The 16,115-nt window shown below is 33.6% G+C and overlaps 1 protein-coding gene and 1 long non-coding RNA gene across 6 annotated transcripts in view; one reads left to right on the top strand and one right to left on the bottom strand.

Moving 5' to 3' along the window:
• LOC135849262 (uncharacterized) overlaps positions 1-16,115 on the top strand; it is an 86,451-nt gene that overhangs the window by 30,180 nt on the left and 40,156 nt on the right. The window contains exon 2 of the long non-coding RNA XR_010559509.1: positions 12,779-13,207. This is a non-coding gene — a long non-coding RNA (uncharacterized LOC135849262). The remainder of the gene's footprint in view (positions 1-12,778; positions 13,208-16,115) is intronic.
• Positions 1-16,115, bottom strand: part of snu (snustorr) — a 128,051-nt gene that overhangs the window by 77,755 nt on the left and 34,181 nt on the right. For 2 of the 5 annotated variants that reach the window (XM_065369595.1, XM_065369598.1), the window contains exon 1: positions 8,404-8,640. The exons of the other annotated variants lie outside the window; for them this stretch is intronic. In XM_065369595.1, coding sequence (XP_065225667.1) covers positions 8,404-8,615 — 212 coding nt within the window. In that variant the 5' untranslated portion in view covers positions 8,616-8,640. Of the gene's footprint in view, positions 1-8,403; positions 8,641-16,115 lie in introns of those variants that run through there. 5 annotated transcript variants of the gene reach the window in all.

The following is a 16,115-nucleotide window of genomic DNA, read 5'->3' as shown; positions in this document are numbered from 1 at the left end:
GTTCAGTTATCATCTCATCTACTTGTACTTATACTTTGAAATATGCATAATTCAAAGTGATGATTATTGTCTTTTTTCCTCGGGCAACCTAATAGCCCTTTAATAGGTGTACATTGTACAACCTTTACCTTCATCGTTTCACTACAATTTTCCAACAGTCCTCCGACCATCGTCGACTCTTTCAAAGGAATCGATACTTGAATAATATAAAAATTTAAATCCAATACTCCAACGAAGGCCTTTTTGAAAAAAATTTCAAACCATTCGAAACGAAAATTTATTTACGTTCTTACTTAGTATTAGTAATGTACTAAGAGAACTTCTTTGACGTTCGAAAACCAACCGCAAATTTTACATCACCGAAGGCGATACTTGACCTCTCTCTAATTTTCAATTTCCTCTACGAAAACTGTAAAGTGAAAAAAAAAACACTTGCATGAGGATAATATATCGCATCGTTAAACAAACCAATGCGATGTTTCAACAGTTTACTTCGAAATAACGTTGAATAATCATTGAAGTAATAATACAACTCGACTAAATATAACTTTTGTAATGTAATTGTTACACATCATAAGTATACATAAGTTTGCTTTTTTGAAAACTACTTAAGTTAGCAGCATTGGCGACTGGCGAGTCGATTAGCTCAAAACTAAAACAGCATACGTATATTCGAAGATTGGTCGAATTAAAATATTTGATAGAGTAGGCACTTCATCAGGACTCAATTAAACTAATTTTTGGATGTTTTACTTTCAAAGCTGTAAGGCTATACTTTTTTGCATCGTTAAAAAAAAACTTTCCTGGAATGATATGTTTTAATTTTGAAAAATTACATGCCCTAGTTTAAAGTGACATAATACATATACAAACACGTCCTTTCAAAATAAGACTAACCGCAGGATCGAGGGAAGAAGAAGGAGCATTTCTAGGGTATTTATACCTACTCACACCATCGAACCTATTTTAACTATGTATCTGCAGAATTACTGTTGTAATTATTTATATTTATACACGCTTATGTACAATATTATACGCTAAAAGATCGTCATACGGTAATTACGTAAATTAGCTAAATTACCGCACGTCGAGGAAATAGTACATCCTGTCACGAATGTCTCGGCCTTACGCCTTAACTCGGACATCGTCTACACTTACCTACGTGTAAGTGTCATTATCAAGTGATTTTTTGTTCTCGTAAAATATCGTCAAATTTTGCCGAATAATTACCAACTAGTCGAGTTTTTTGGTCAATTTAAGTGTGACGTGTTTCGATTAAAAGCCGATAAGGTGAAGACGATAACGAAGAAAAATGAAACCAAAATTTCTTAGGCACTTATTTGACGGTCAGTAGAACACTCGGTGAGAAATAAACACACGTTTATTACCTTGAGCTAGATATTAGCTACGGACGCGGAGGTACCATGAAGCTACCATCTATCGAACGTGGACATTTCATCTTCATTATTACTTAATCGTTATAGGTACTCGTACATCGTTGATGTTCACATATGATCGTCACGTGTAGTTGCCTAGGTAAAGAGGTATGCGTGTTATGATGATGAGTCAATATCCGACTTGTTAATTTGAAACTTGAAGCAGTTGAGAGGGCTACTTTTAAGAGAAGAATCCCTGTGTGATGATCAAAAAACGACACCAATGAAGATTTGCTTTAAAAAGTTATGTTGAAGTAAAATGCAATATTATTCAGAAGTCGAGGTTCACTTTAAAGTTGAACACAATCACTGACAAAATTTACAAAATTGTGAACTGTCTACTTCCAACATCTCAGTCAACTCCTTACTTAGGTAAAATCAACTTACATATTATGTAACAATTTTAGCACCCTGTCTCTAGCCATGGCTAACCTGTGGATTAGAGAGGAGCGCTCTTATTTATACTTACTTGTGAACAAAATATTTGCTATTACCCTAAAATTGTTGGGTTTCACGAGACATTTTTTTCCAACCATGTTAGTAAAAATAAGTCGTGCCAGAAAGCACCCCCTCCTCCCTGGTTCTCAAAACATACAAGAAATCCGAAAAATTGAAATTTTGACGTTTTTTTAGATTTGGTACATTTTCAATAGAAATACTGTTAAATAATGTCGACCTCACTGCATAATGAAAAAAGTGGGAGTGGTCCACTTTCTCAAAAGAATAAAAAATGAATTTATTATTACGTTTTTTTCAACAAAAAAAAATGCAATCCTTGGATTTGGTATGATTTGGTCCATCTTCATCACGAAAGCATTGTCCATGTTTTCGATTTCCCCCCCCCCCCCCCCCCCGCCACTTTCACGATGAAAAAGTGGAACTTGGTCCCTCCCTCAGTTTCTCAAAATAATTTGATTTATTGAAAGATTAATTTTATAGTTATTAGTCACCTTGATTTTTCAAGTTTTATTGTAACTGGATGAGTTAAACTGGCCAAGATTATTGTTTTGTCAATTGCCAATTGCTGTAGTGAAAATGAAATATCCAACAAGTAAGGAAGTTTTTTCACGAAGAGAAGTCATTTGAAAAAACTCTGAAAAGAGACTGAATTTCAAAAAAAAAAAATATAATAATACTGATTTGTTTAATTTTTCAATTTTTCAAACTTTGCAGGTCTTTATACGTACATAGGTTAACAACATTGTTGGAGGTGGCTGAGGGAAGGGTTTTCTTGAAAAAAAAAATAAGGTACCTTATGTAGAAGTGTCCTGCTCAGAGATGAAAATTTTTTAAATATGTACTGTAATTTGTACCTACAGACATCAATTTTCATATTTTTTGATATTTTTCAACTTCGGGAGCTTCATGCAAGGAAACCATCATTTGGAAGACCAAAAGAGGGATTTTCTTGAAAATTTGGTACCTACCTAATTTAAAAGTATACTCTACCTAGAAATGAAACATTTCAAAACATTTGTACAGATATCAATAATTCTTCATTTTTTTTTTGGTTTATTTTTTTTCGACTTCAAGGGGCTTTATAATGTACTTAAGAGAACCAACATATTTTCGGATACCGAGAGAAGGTTTTTCTGGAAACTATGCTTATTTAGAAAGATTCTGACCATAAATGAAAAATATTCAAAAAAATTTCTACAGACAACAATGTTTAAAAAATTCGTCGATTTTGATTTATTTTATTTTTTCTGATTTTTTCAACTGGGGGGGGGGGCACTTTACCACAGGAAACCAAAATACTTTGAAGGGTCGAGGAAAAGTTTTCCTTGAAAAAGAATTCTTTTTTAGAATTCTGGCGCAAAAATAAAGAATTTTAATAATTGAATCTTGTTAGAAAATGTTTAATATATTATTTGTTTTAATTGAGGGGAGGGGGCTACCAGCACCACTTTTTGCAGATGAGGAAAAATAAAAAATATGGAATGATTTTCTCATTCGAAGTAACACTTGTTGGGGGGGGGGGGGGGGGGGTCGTGAAAGGTGGAAAATTCAAAATTTTCAAAATAAACTACATCTTGGTATAGAGAGTAACCACCAGGATTTCGTCATTACACCAGTTTAAGGGAAGATTTTTGAATTGAGCAAAGAGTGGGTGGCTTTTTTGGTCAAAAATGGCGTACAAAGTAAATAGCTTTTACCTAGATTTGATCAAATTATAATTTTTTAACGAGAATTTGACCGAATTTGATTTTTTTATACTCGCCAAAAATTGAAAAAATAAGTTCAGCTCTTGATTCCAAATTGTGTATTCTCTTCCGATTTTCCCATGTTCCATTCAATTTTTTTTCTGCCAGTAAGGGACCCTTTCCCTCTACACGAGTTATTTTCAAGAGAGTGGGGGAGCTGGAAAATATTTATTTTGGTGTGGCGTTCGTGTGATTTTTTCGATCACCTTGTATTTTCTTCATTTTTTAAAACATTGAAAGCGATAATTTTCACCATCTTAACGTGTGTGAGACACGGAAACGATTACATTTAAAGATTTCAACATCTGATTAAAAATGATCTTCAGGTCTTTTACACGTTCCAACATTATACGTGGTGTGAAAAACAAACCCAGCCAACCGAAGAATAATAACACACAGATACAGATTTTAAATATATTCGCATCGTGAAATTTGACGCAACCTGACGGACAGTCGGACACCTAATTATGAATAAATTCGCTCAAACACGATAGAATACATAGAAATACGAGTCAAAACAACAGTCAGAGAGATGGGTGTTTTACAAGGTGACGAACGCAGCCCTTGAGCCCTTGCACTTGGAAGTAGGTATAAAAAAAGTGGGTGATTACGGAGCTAATAAAAATTTCATATAGAATTGATCCGATGTACATAATTTTAAAAAAATAATGTAAAGGTTGTCGCTTTGAACTTGGTTCGATAACGTGGTGGAAAATGCAAGTTTGTTTATCAGATTATTTAACTTGTTAAGGTAATAGGTAGGTTAGGTATAGGTACCATGGCAGGCACTGAGCGCGTTTCACTTGTTGCTATGTTTATCTTTTATATTATTCTATAGCATGTAAACCTGAAATTTAGGTTAATTTGAAGCCACTTACTCGTGACCTGCTTGGGTAAAATAATGAAAATAATGGTTTGGGGTGGAATAAAAATCTTTATTTTAAAGCAAATCGTAGGCAACCTGTAAGAGGCGAGGAAGGAGTCATTCAAAAACTGACGTACTTACTTAGCCTACGTTGAGAGTTCTTTAATATTTCATATCGAACGACTATTACTTTTTGTGAAAAAATATTATTAGTGTAAATATTTCTATTTTCCCCAGCTCTCTAAACACAGGGGGAAAATCTCTACTGCGGGTTTTCGTCCAAGAATTACCAGCCAAAATGAAATCTTTTCGAGATTGTGCTACAGTGACTGGAATATTTTTTTAGACAAATATGAAATCAAATAAAAAACGGAGTAAATGAACGGAAATACCTTGAGCATTACGTACAGATACAGAAGCATTCTTTATTACCGATGAGTTTTTATTTGTGTACACGCGAAAGAATATTTTTACAGTACGTTGCATATTCTCTATATAGTAAATTTACCTTGTGATTCAGATAAAAATTGCGTTCGTAGCTCTTAATATGAGTGGAGGAGAATGACGCCGAATTTATCGGTGACTGTATCTCTTTCTTACCTACAATTTATGAAATCTCATCTTTCGTATGTAATGTACTTGAATGGCTAAGAATGGAATTTATTTGTAGATGAATTGAAGAAATCGGTTTCCGGCTCATGAAGAATGGGCTAGTGTTTTTTTTATCGTTCAGTGATTCAATATTTTTCTGATTTTTCAGCCGTGGTCGGGGTTAAAAAATTATTTTATGTGGTTTAAAAATTTTATGAAATTCTTTTTTTTCAATTTTCTCGCTGAGATTTACTTTTGAAACTCTTCAACTTCATAATGAACCCCTTCTGAAGAATTTTAAATTAAGTTGTTCCAGCGTTCTTAATCTTGCTCGTTTCATTAAAATTTCATCCCTTGAAAGTCAAATGCTTCACAAGTGAAATAAAATCCTGAAAATTACAAATTTCCATTCTATAAAGTAGGTACCTATACCTATAAGCTCAAGGATGATCAACTGTCTTTGGTGGACCTCCTGATTATCTTTGAAAAAATCGATCAATTCTTATGACCGAAATCGAAAATCAATCGATCAAAAATATAGATTTTTGTAGTAGAAAAAAAGAAGGTAATTTTGGTCAATTTTTCCCGAACAAAAAGTAAACGAAAGCAACTTTGAAAAAATTGATGACACTTCTTATAATCGAAATCGAAGATCAAAAAATTGCTTTATGAGAAGAAAAATGTAATTTTTGTCAAACAAAAATGAAACAAATCAACTCAAAAAATATGTAATATCTGATTTTGAACATGACCCCAATAAAATCGATGTTCAATCAATCGATTATCGATCATGACTGATTTTTGCGATCTATGATTCGAAGTTGATTTCCGAGGGTAGGTAAAATTGAGTTTTTTAATTTTTTTTATTTTGAACATCATCGATTGTATATGATTGAAAATCACAAACGAATAATCGATTTTCTATAATGATCGATTTTTGAGATTCTAAGTAATTAAAGCTTCTGCATAATTTGAAAAATTGCTAACAAAAGAACCTTGTTAACTCGTCACCTCCAATTTGGCTGAAATTTGACTCTCTGAAAGCTCTTATCACTCACACCTCAGAACCAAATAAATTTCATCTATCGAAGTTGATTTTTCGATTACGAAACTAGTGATTTCTATGAGGGAAGGGGAAGGGGGAATGTGTTGACTGAAAATTTGCTGATTAGATTTACATTAGAAGAAAATAAATACCAATTTTTCTGAATAAAATGACTACCTACCTTTTTAAAATTTTTTGGAGAAATGAAAACTGACATTTTTTTTATTTTGGTAAAGACAAATAAATTGATCTCAGCGAGGCGAGGACGGAAGTTTTTGAAAATTCGAATTTCGAGATACAACAACACGACGATGGTAGGTATCTTATGTGAGGAGTTCATTTCATTGGTTTCAACATTTTTTGAATTTGGATGACAGTTTTATAAATATTTTCAATCTTGAAAAAGAAACAAGCAGGCTTAAATAGAGCAAGGGCAGAATTTTTCGAATAGTTGTCACTTGAGAAGTTAAACGACGCTCTTATGTAGTACCAGAAGTCTACTAAAAGTTCAAACAGATATTTTCCAGGTGCAGTAAATCAGCAAATTAAGTCCTTTCTCCTACATTCTTACTGTTTCTGAAATTGATTTTTATGGTCAAAACCAATTACTTTTAAATTGGAGCATATGTATTTTGAAAAAATCACAAAGGCTGTAAATATCAAGAGATTAAAAAGTATGCCTAAGTAACTCCTCAGATGATTTGTAATTGTTTTAATCCACGAATACATACTTATGATGGCCTAGATCATGGTGAACATTTTTACTTACTCATTATCATGTCTCTTAGCTCTTACTCTTGTGACAGAAATTTGTACTCACCTGAAACATAAAACAAAATAAATTGTTAATTAATACATCGATAATCATCTCGCTATTTAAATTATTGAAAACGTGAATCTCGTTGGACTAGCAACGACATGCATGATAAAATACCATCTAGCAGATCATTTTGATTTAGCACAAAATACGTCTTCAATTGGAGTTGGAACTCCATTTGAGTATGGTTTTTTTGAGCTGAATAAAATGTTCAACGACTGAAGTTGAAGAGATATTTAGAAATAGGTAGACTGAACCAGTTTTTGGAGTTATCAATGTGATGACGTCCGCAAAAATTAATTTTAAGTTTTCGTTCTTTCCAGCTTCTTGTAGGCAATTGTATTCGGACAGATTGTTCAGCTATATTATAAAACTGAACAATTTTGGCACATTGAAGTTGCAAAAAAACAAATTTTGATGGTTGGCACGTTTGCGTTCCAAAAAAAAGGTGTTTCAATTTTTGGACTTTTTTGAGGACTTGGATTGTGGTTTGGGTTAGGTAGATTGGCTAATTACCCACAAAACTTTCTATTATGTAAGTACCATAATCAGATCAACCTAATCTGATCAAATTTGAACATTTCATCTCAAGTAGATGTAAATTTCTAGACCTCCCTAATATAAAAATTCTAAGAACGTAAATGTAGCAACAGGGCTTAAACTGGTTAAAATACTCGCTCGAATGATTTAGAAGGCTTTCAGTTAGGTACCTATATAGATAGATAAAAATGTGCGCTGTTCTGCACAAAGAAAGAGATATTCCTGGTAATGCGGTAAGTAAGGCCGAATGCATAATAAGTTGCATACGTATGTAGTATTCGGAGTATACGTAGGTACGAATTATATTGATACGTTGGTCGGTCGGTCGATCGGTCGTCGGTTTCACAAATTATAATTTCGTTTACTAGTTTGATTACGTAAGTTATAAATTTTTTATTCGGCCTTTTATCTTGTTTACGTTGAGATGGTAGAAGACAGCAATCCCTATATAAGGTATTTGATCGGATGATATTTCCGGCCCCGGATTACCACAGTCGTTGAAAACAGGTTCAGGTCAGTAGCCTTTACGTTCACGGATTTCCAATTGTCTGAAGACCAGTACACGAGAGAAGAGACGTTCCAGAATATTGCGGTTTTGGTTTTACGATCTTCAAGGTTATTCGACACATCAACAGGTACACGAAGACGCTCGCAACTGCATATACAAGCAAAGGAAATGCGTGTATCCGAATAACAGAGCTACATGTAGATAATTTCGTCTACCTCTAATACCTACAAACGATCCCGATTGACCATAAAGTTTATGGATTAAAAAAAGAAGACCATTACACACGATGGGAATTCCCAAACGCGATGGGCGATTTTACACGCATTAATGCAGAGTAGGTACACAACGACAACAACAACAACAACGATGAAAACCGTACGTTTTGTGGCTTTCGTACCTGTTTGCGTGGTCATCAGCATCTGGATGATCAACAGTTTTCAACTCTTCGTCGATGAATCGGAAATTTTCCGAGATTTCCGTATCGATGGCATCCAGAACGGAATCTTTGGCCGGGGTTTGCGTTTCCGGCGCTTCATGGTGTATCTCTGCGTCAACGTTTATCTTGGTCGAGGTTGGACGAGACGGGGACTGGGGTTGGGGGTCACTCATAACCAACTTCACCAGACATTTGATCAGACTCGCGTGTATTCAAGAACTGTTTAGTGTATACTCATACACGTTCACAAATACGATAAAATATTTTCTCATAATCGACGTACTATTGATTTAAACAGAACTCGGCATTATTTATGCAAAAGATATAGTTTAAAACGTGGACACGCGATGTTATTCGGTGTCCCTCGATTGTAAATTATCCCTATTCATGCTCGTCGGATTAATTTTTAATTCGCGATGAAGTTTTTATTCCGTTTGACGAGGTGTTTAAAAGCATGAAAAAAAGAGGTATTTTGACCAAGACACGAGGTCGTCGCTAATTAAACCTAATACGATGGTTTGATTTTTCGATAAACGCGATCGTTTAATTGTAAATACGTATTTGTATTTAACGATGTGTCAGAATACAAGTGCATAGGGTAGAGTTGATTTGTACGTAAGATTTTTTCTTTTTTTATATACCTATTCGTACCTTGGGTGGTTTTTTGAAAGGTGTGTGATTTTTTAAAATCCTTGAAATACGCGGTCAACATTTTTCTGATATAAGTACATAAATGTGCATTTGGTTTATGATCAGGGAAAATTTAGTAAATATTCCAAATGTGACATAATTGTTTCAAATCGTTTTAAAAATTCACGATAGTGACGCGACAACGACGCGACGTTGTCCGAAATTCAAATGTGAGCGAAATTATTACCTTTGATAATCTTTCGTGACCAAGACATGAACTGCCCAGAGACTATCGAAAATTGTTGACTAGTGAAAAAAAAGTTTTCTATAGTTACTTTGTTTGAAATTTTAATAATTTGATTTCAATCAAAACTGTACCTGTTTGATTCGAATCGGAGTTTGAAAATAGGTAATAGTATTGATGTTCGAGATCCGCCATTTTGGAAAAACTTGGAACAATTATTTCGTTGAAAATTGAAACCCAAACCCCTGCCCCGTCTTTAAACGTCATTCCGTTACCATTAATTTTATTTCAAAAGTAGCTCTAAATTATTTGATTATCACGATTTTGAATACGTAATTTCAAATTTATTGAGTCATCTTGAGATTTTCTAATTTGTATTCTTCACCTTCGCGAATCAAATATTCGACAAGGTCGTTACTAGCTAACACGTGGGAGCAGAAAAAGTTAACTTCTTCGCTTTAAATGGACAAAACTGAGTTTAATGTTGAAAAAGTTCCTTTTTAGTTGTAAAATATCCAAAATTGGCTAACTTTTTTTCTCATACTTAATGACAAAATTATATTTTTTTAGAATGCTAAAATGCTGGATTTCAGTTTTCCAAATAAAAAGAATCAATTTAGAAAAAACACAGAATAAAACAAAAAATTATTTTTAAAATTGAAAAAAAAAATGGAAAAATTGTTTTTGAGAGAGAGAACGCACATAACTTGAAAAAATTGCGTCAAAATGTACAAAATTTGAAACATTTTTATAGTGTCGAAAAAAATCTATAAAATACATACATATTTTGTAAAAATCTCAGAAATTCAAAAAAATTTCAAATGTTAAAATATGTGCTATTTAAAAAAAAACAAATTCTCGAGTAAGTAATTATTTAAAAAAAATTTTTGTGAGTGTTTCATGCTAAATATGTAGGCTTAAGCGAATGTTATGGTGTGTCAAAATATCAGAGTTTCGAAAATGTTTCCAAATGTGAAAAAACAATTAACAGAATAATAGGAAAAAATTGAAAAAATTTTTTTGATGAGAAAATGTTTTCAAAAAAATAGCTACTAAAAATCTTATTTTTCAGTATTGAAAAGAAAACTTGTAGGTAGATGATACGTTTTTAGATGTTTTTCTCAATTTCATTGAAATTGGAAATAATGAACAACAAATTGGCATCACTGTATTTCGTAGTATTTCTCTTCATCTCCAAGTTGCAGAAATTATGATACATTTCGACAATTTCGCATAGGTAGATAATTAATGCGAAATATTTGAGAAGAAAAAATTTTCAAAACACGAATTTACCCAGAAATGAGCAATTTGAATGGTATCAATTGCTCAGTAAAGCCTTAAAAAGTGGTCTTGGATTTTGATGGAAATGTCCTAGATCGACGCCAAACTCAAAGGCTATCTCCTGAAACAGGGTGGGTAGCGACAGAAGCGAAAAAACACGTTTTTCTCAAAAATTCTTCCTCTTTGAAAACCCATATATCTTTCCTCCAGAGGCACCTCCGGAGCTGGAATTTTTTCTGAGTAACTTTCAACTTGAAATGTTGTAAAAATATCATAAGTTTGAAGATTTTTTTTTAATGTTGTAAAACAACTGAAAAAAGAAGAAAAAATTCAGGGAAAGATTTTGTGGAAAACAAAAAAAAAATTGGAAAAATTTTTCTCGAGTAGAAAAATATTACTTGAAAAAATTCTTATTCAAGTGTGAAAAATTTGAAGCATTTTTCTGATGTTGAAAAAAAAATTGGAAAAAAATGAAAATAATAAAATAAGTTACAAATGAATGATTTATTATGTCAGAAATTTGAGCAACGTTGCTGATTCTGAGAAATAATTCTTGAAAAAACACAGAAAGTATGAAAAAACAAATGGAAATCAAAAAAATCATGAAATAGGTTTAAAAAAAACAAAAATGATCTAATCTGACAAAATAATTTCAAAATGTTGAAATAACAATGTAACTCGATAAAATTAAATTTTTTTTTTGTTGAAATTGAGACGTTTCTGAACTACGATATTAGGAAAATTGAACAGATCCGTTGAGAGCCAAAATGGACCCAAAGTACGTGTCATTCTGCACCTCCCCCCCCCTCCCATTAAGAAATCAATATAATGAATTAATCGTTTTTTAAGAAAAGGGATTTTGTGATTTTTCAATGAATTTGTATGCTCAACACTTATGCAATTTGTATATGTATGATTCATTATTTTTCTCGATTCTCAATTCATTTTTTGAGTAGTACATAACATCGGAACGTGGGCCCTTATCCCTTTTCCAAGGCCCTAAAAATGAAGCATTTCTGCTTGAGTGACCAATCAGGAAAAATAGTCTTACAATATTTATTTGAGATGCTGAAGAAATGAAATTCCTTATTTTATTCTTTGATAAAATAATCAGAAACTCTTGTCCTAATACATAAATTATCACTCAAAACCAGCTTGAAATTTGGCCATTGTAACAAAGGCATGCTTAAAATACCCTTATTATTTCACCATGGTTCAAAATCTTGAGGAAAGTGAATAAATAATTCAAGCAAACTAAACTAGACATAATTTTTGAATTTTCGATTTCGGGCCATCCAAGATGCAAGTATATTTAGTCGTTCTTGGGGGAGGGAATTCAGATTGAGATTTGAAACCTCACCAGGAGCTTTGGAATAAGTACCTGTGAAATTTATTAAATGAATTCAGAAAAGTTTTATTTCATGAGGATTTTTTTTAACAATTTGGCTTGGGAATTATCCTGTTTTTTTTTTAATTTTCGATTTTTTTTTTAGCTATTTGAAATGCATTAAAAATTGAAAAATTTACAAAGAAGCAAAATATGAACTTGGCCATCTAGAAATTTGGATCGTTGCGAAAATTATCCTTGCATTGTTTACAAAAAATTCGCCATTTGTTCAATTTGAATTTTCAGGGCTGTACGTATCACTTCCCCCTCTTGGCCGTATTCCTTCACCCTTTATCATTTATCATTCGCATAAATGGAAATATCTCTTTTTTGAGACTATATTGAATACCTTCTTAGATCAATAGACGACATTAAACAGTCTTTTCGTGTAAGCGAGTGCCCCTGACAAATTCATTCAAACAACCTAAATAACACGCCAATTCAACAAATTGTCTATGCAGTTCATCGAAGGCGATTTAATCCATTTGCGATGTTCATCATTTATGCACTCACTTTCGTTCGCGATGACGATACCGGCATTAGAAGCAGAACCTGTCGCGTTGTTGCCTCACCCCTCCACTCTGTTAATCATGTGTACGATGTTTTGCCTACTCTTATGCTATTTGCGGCAGTTGCTTGGCAACTTACCTACCTACGAATCGAAATACTCGTATTTTATTTGTACGTATGATACCTACAGTAGGTATTACTGTAACTACTAGTAGCAAATACCTATATGTAAATACTTTGAAACTAATGTACCTCGGTATATGTATTTTTTTTTTTTATTACAGGTGTATATTTTAAAAGAGCCGTACAGACGACGACGAACGACGCAGACGAAAGAGTCGAACACCGAAGACGATGACGCAATCTGTACATGTAGTATGCTCGAGTCCATGTGCCTGTCTTGTGGATGTCGATGTCGCGAATCGTTGGACTGCGGCAAATATGTCAAAGCGTTTACCAGAGGTACCTTGAACTCGAAATTTAACCTATGAAGACACCCGAGTGTGTTTGTACCGACAGCGACAGTGCCATGAGATGTCGTTGCTGCTGCCACCGAGACTTCTACTGACCTACATTTTGTACTGTTTGTTTGGGTATACAAATACATTGTTCGTAATGTCACGTCGTGTACAAAGGGACTCGCCACTACGGAGACCATTTCGCCTAGAAGAATGGTTTTCTTCTTCGGATGCCAGAAAATAATACTCTACGAGGTGAGATAAAGTTTCAATTACTTGTACTTTCTATAATACTATAGGTACGCAGACGTACGATATGACGATTGCGATTGTTGTATTGGTACGAGTAAGTACCGCAATCGACCATATGTTAGCATATGTATCGATCAATGCCATCATCCAATATAATGGTTCACAAGATTAATAAACCTGGATCCCTACTACCTAGCATATACGAATTCGAATACCGAATAGTATCTGTATCGAGTCGAGATTTTTTTGGCTGAGATTAATTCAAATATTATATCGAAAGCGTTAAGTAACAACCATCACGAGTATAGGTATTGGTAGATAGGTATACTCGTACACCTGTGAAAAATTCTCTTATTCAAATATTATATAAAATAATGATGAAATATCCTATCGATTGCAAAGATAAAGAAAAAGAGAACTTATCGATAAATCGAATTCGGTATATTACGAGAATCGGTGATTTGAATAGTGATACGATAATAAACTTCATCTAGATTATGTTTACATCTACAGCAATGATGAGAGCCATAATGGTGTGTCTGCGTATAGATCTGACGATGACTGGATCACTGAATACCTACTGGTTCATGAGGTCTGCGAACAAATCGTCGTATGAAAGAAGCGAAGAGAGAAAAAAAATACTCGCCGAATGTCGCTGGCGGTGTGTGCGATGTCGCTATCTCATTAAATGACATTAATTATACGATTAAGCCATCGAGTGACGTCGTTATGTAACCTGGTATTATGGTGAAAATGTATGTTTGAAATTCGGCTTCTTCATCGTACGTACGTTTGGTAGATGGTACTGTACATACGATATCACATGTACGAGTACCTACCTACGTAGAAGTACGAGTACTTGTGTATTTGTATACGGCTCACCGTAATCGTCAGCAGTCTCTCTTTTTGCGACTTGGTGCGTTTCTGTGCGTGTTTATCACTGTTTATATGTAGGTACTACTGTAGATGTGCGAGTGTGCTGTGGTACGAGTATGGACGATCTACGCTCTACGCTACTACTTTAGTCGTCTACCAAGGCCTGTACAACTCGAAGGCGAATTTTCCAACAGTATGACCAGTTTAAACGAGATTCCTACGAGCTGTTCGTGGCGAACACGTGATTTTTTTACATAACGTCCGCGTAGCGTAGGTTACAGTAGAGTCGGCCGATGATGCAGCCGAATGCCGATGGCGAGATAGTCCGGTGTACATGTTAATCGAATGCTTGATCTGCAAGTACACCAGACACAACGAAGAAATAGAAAGTTCAAGTTCAATAATTTTGAAAAGTTTTGCTGCTAGTGGCGTTTAAGTACGCGATACTGGATTTATTCGGAAGGTTTCTTTCAAGACGATTTGTTATTCTTTTGTGGTGCTGTCGTGATATGGAACTCTAGCGGTTGGAGGAAAGGCTCAGAGAGGAACGGAAATTATTAGATTATGAATTTTAGGCCATTGGTCATTATAGATCATGGACCATGGGAGTGGGAGTGAGCGAAATGAAATTGTAAAGTACTGTAAAAGATAAGGTTATGAATCTTGAAACATTACAATTGATGGATCGTGAAAAAAAAGTGTTGGAAAATATTGACCACATTTCATGGAAATCTTCATTTTGAGTTTGCAGTGGGAGTTATTTTAAAAGAGTTGGTGATTTGGTATTTGGTTTCATTCGCCACTTGGAAATATTTTTGAAATCACACATGAAAGTTTAAACTTACATCAGAAAGACTGATTATGAACCAAAGAAACCTTCAACTTTTGCTACATTTTTCGAAGCCTTGCTCGGTTTCGTCAAATTTTTAAAAAAGTGAAATCTCGACCCTCCCTCCCCCTCCTCCTTATGACTTCTTCTCAGCTTTCGGAAAAATTCAAAAAGTACATTTTTGGATTTTTTTTAGGTTGTTTCTCAAATTTATTTTCAAGGGAATGTATGAATTTTTGCAAACCGTATTCCCCTCTCACCTCTCATATTCAAAACAACCCAAAAAATCAATCATAAATGACCAACGTGTCTGTTATAGATTGGTCTTTTAAAATTTCATGGTTTCGTGAATTTTTCATCGCCTTTTTCTTCACTTTATTGCATAAATTGGCATCAGTGTTACCACTGAAGTAAAAAAAAAATATAAATTTTTTAACAACGAAAATTGAGTAATAATTAATTTTTTACAGAGCTCAAAACTGTAACAAAATTTTTAAAATATTTCATAATTTTAATTTTTCACGACATTGATGATTCTGACCAGTTCGATTGACTTTTTGAAAATTTCCGTTAGATTTAGTTTAAATAGGTATCGACTAATTTTCAATGAAAAAGTAGGCAATAGTGACTTTTGAGGGTGAAAAGTATAAACGTAGGTACATAGAGAATGATCTGAAATCACACAGCACGTGATTAGATTAGGAACTAAATCACATAACAAGTTCAAAATAAAGAATTTTTGCATGTTCCATTGTATACTCTGCTAAACTGCCAGTACTATTCCAGCACCTGCCGATAAGAACTTTTATTGCCATCTGGTGTTTTTTTGTACGCTAAATCAATAAATTTTTGAAAAAGTGAAAGTTCAGAAATGTTTTCCCTCTTTTTTTTTTTTTAGGAAAGGGGCTAAAATTTGACAATAAAATTGGAGTGGTGGGGGTGAAGAGCTGCAGAGCATTTATCTGACAAGAATTTTTTGTGGTAAATTAAATATTTTTTCACAATTATTTTGAATGAGTTATTTTAGGTGATTTTAAATGGATTTTTTCACGTATTTAAATGCTTTTTTTCGTTATCTGTTTTGAATAAGTTTTTGGTGATGATTTCAAATAGTTTTTTGTTGTGATATTTTGAATGGAATTTTTTTCATTTCAAATATGTTGTTTGTGGTGAGTGAATGTTTTTGTGTTGATTTAGATGTATTTT

Source organism: Planococcus citri, chromosome 5, assembly GCF_950023065.1.
Source record: "Planococcus citri chromosome 5, ihPlaCitr1.1, whole genome shotgun sequence".
Lineage (NCBI taxonomy): Eukaryota > Metazoa > Arthropoda > Insecta > Hemiptera > Pseudococcidae > Planococcus > Planococcus citri.
The sequence above is the reverse complement of the archived record's forward strand: the minus strand, read 5'-3'. Positions and strand labels throughout refer to the sequence as shown.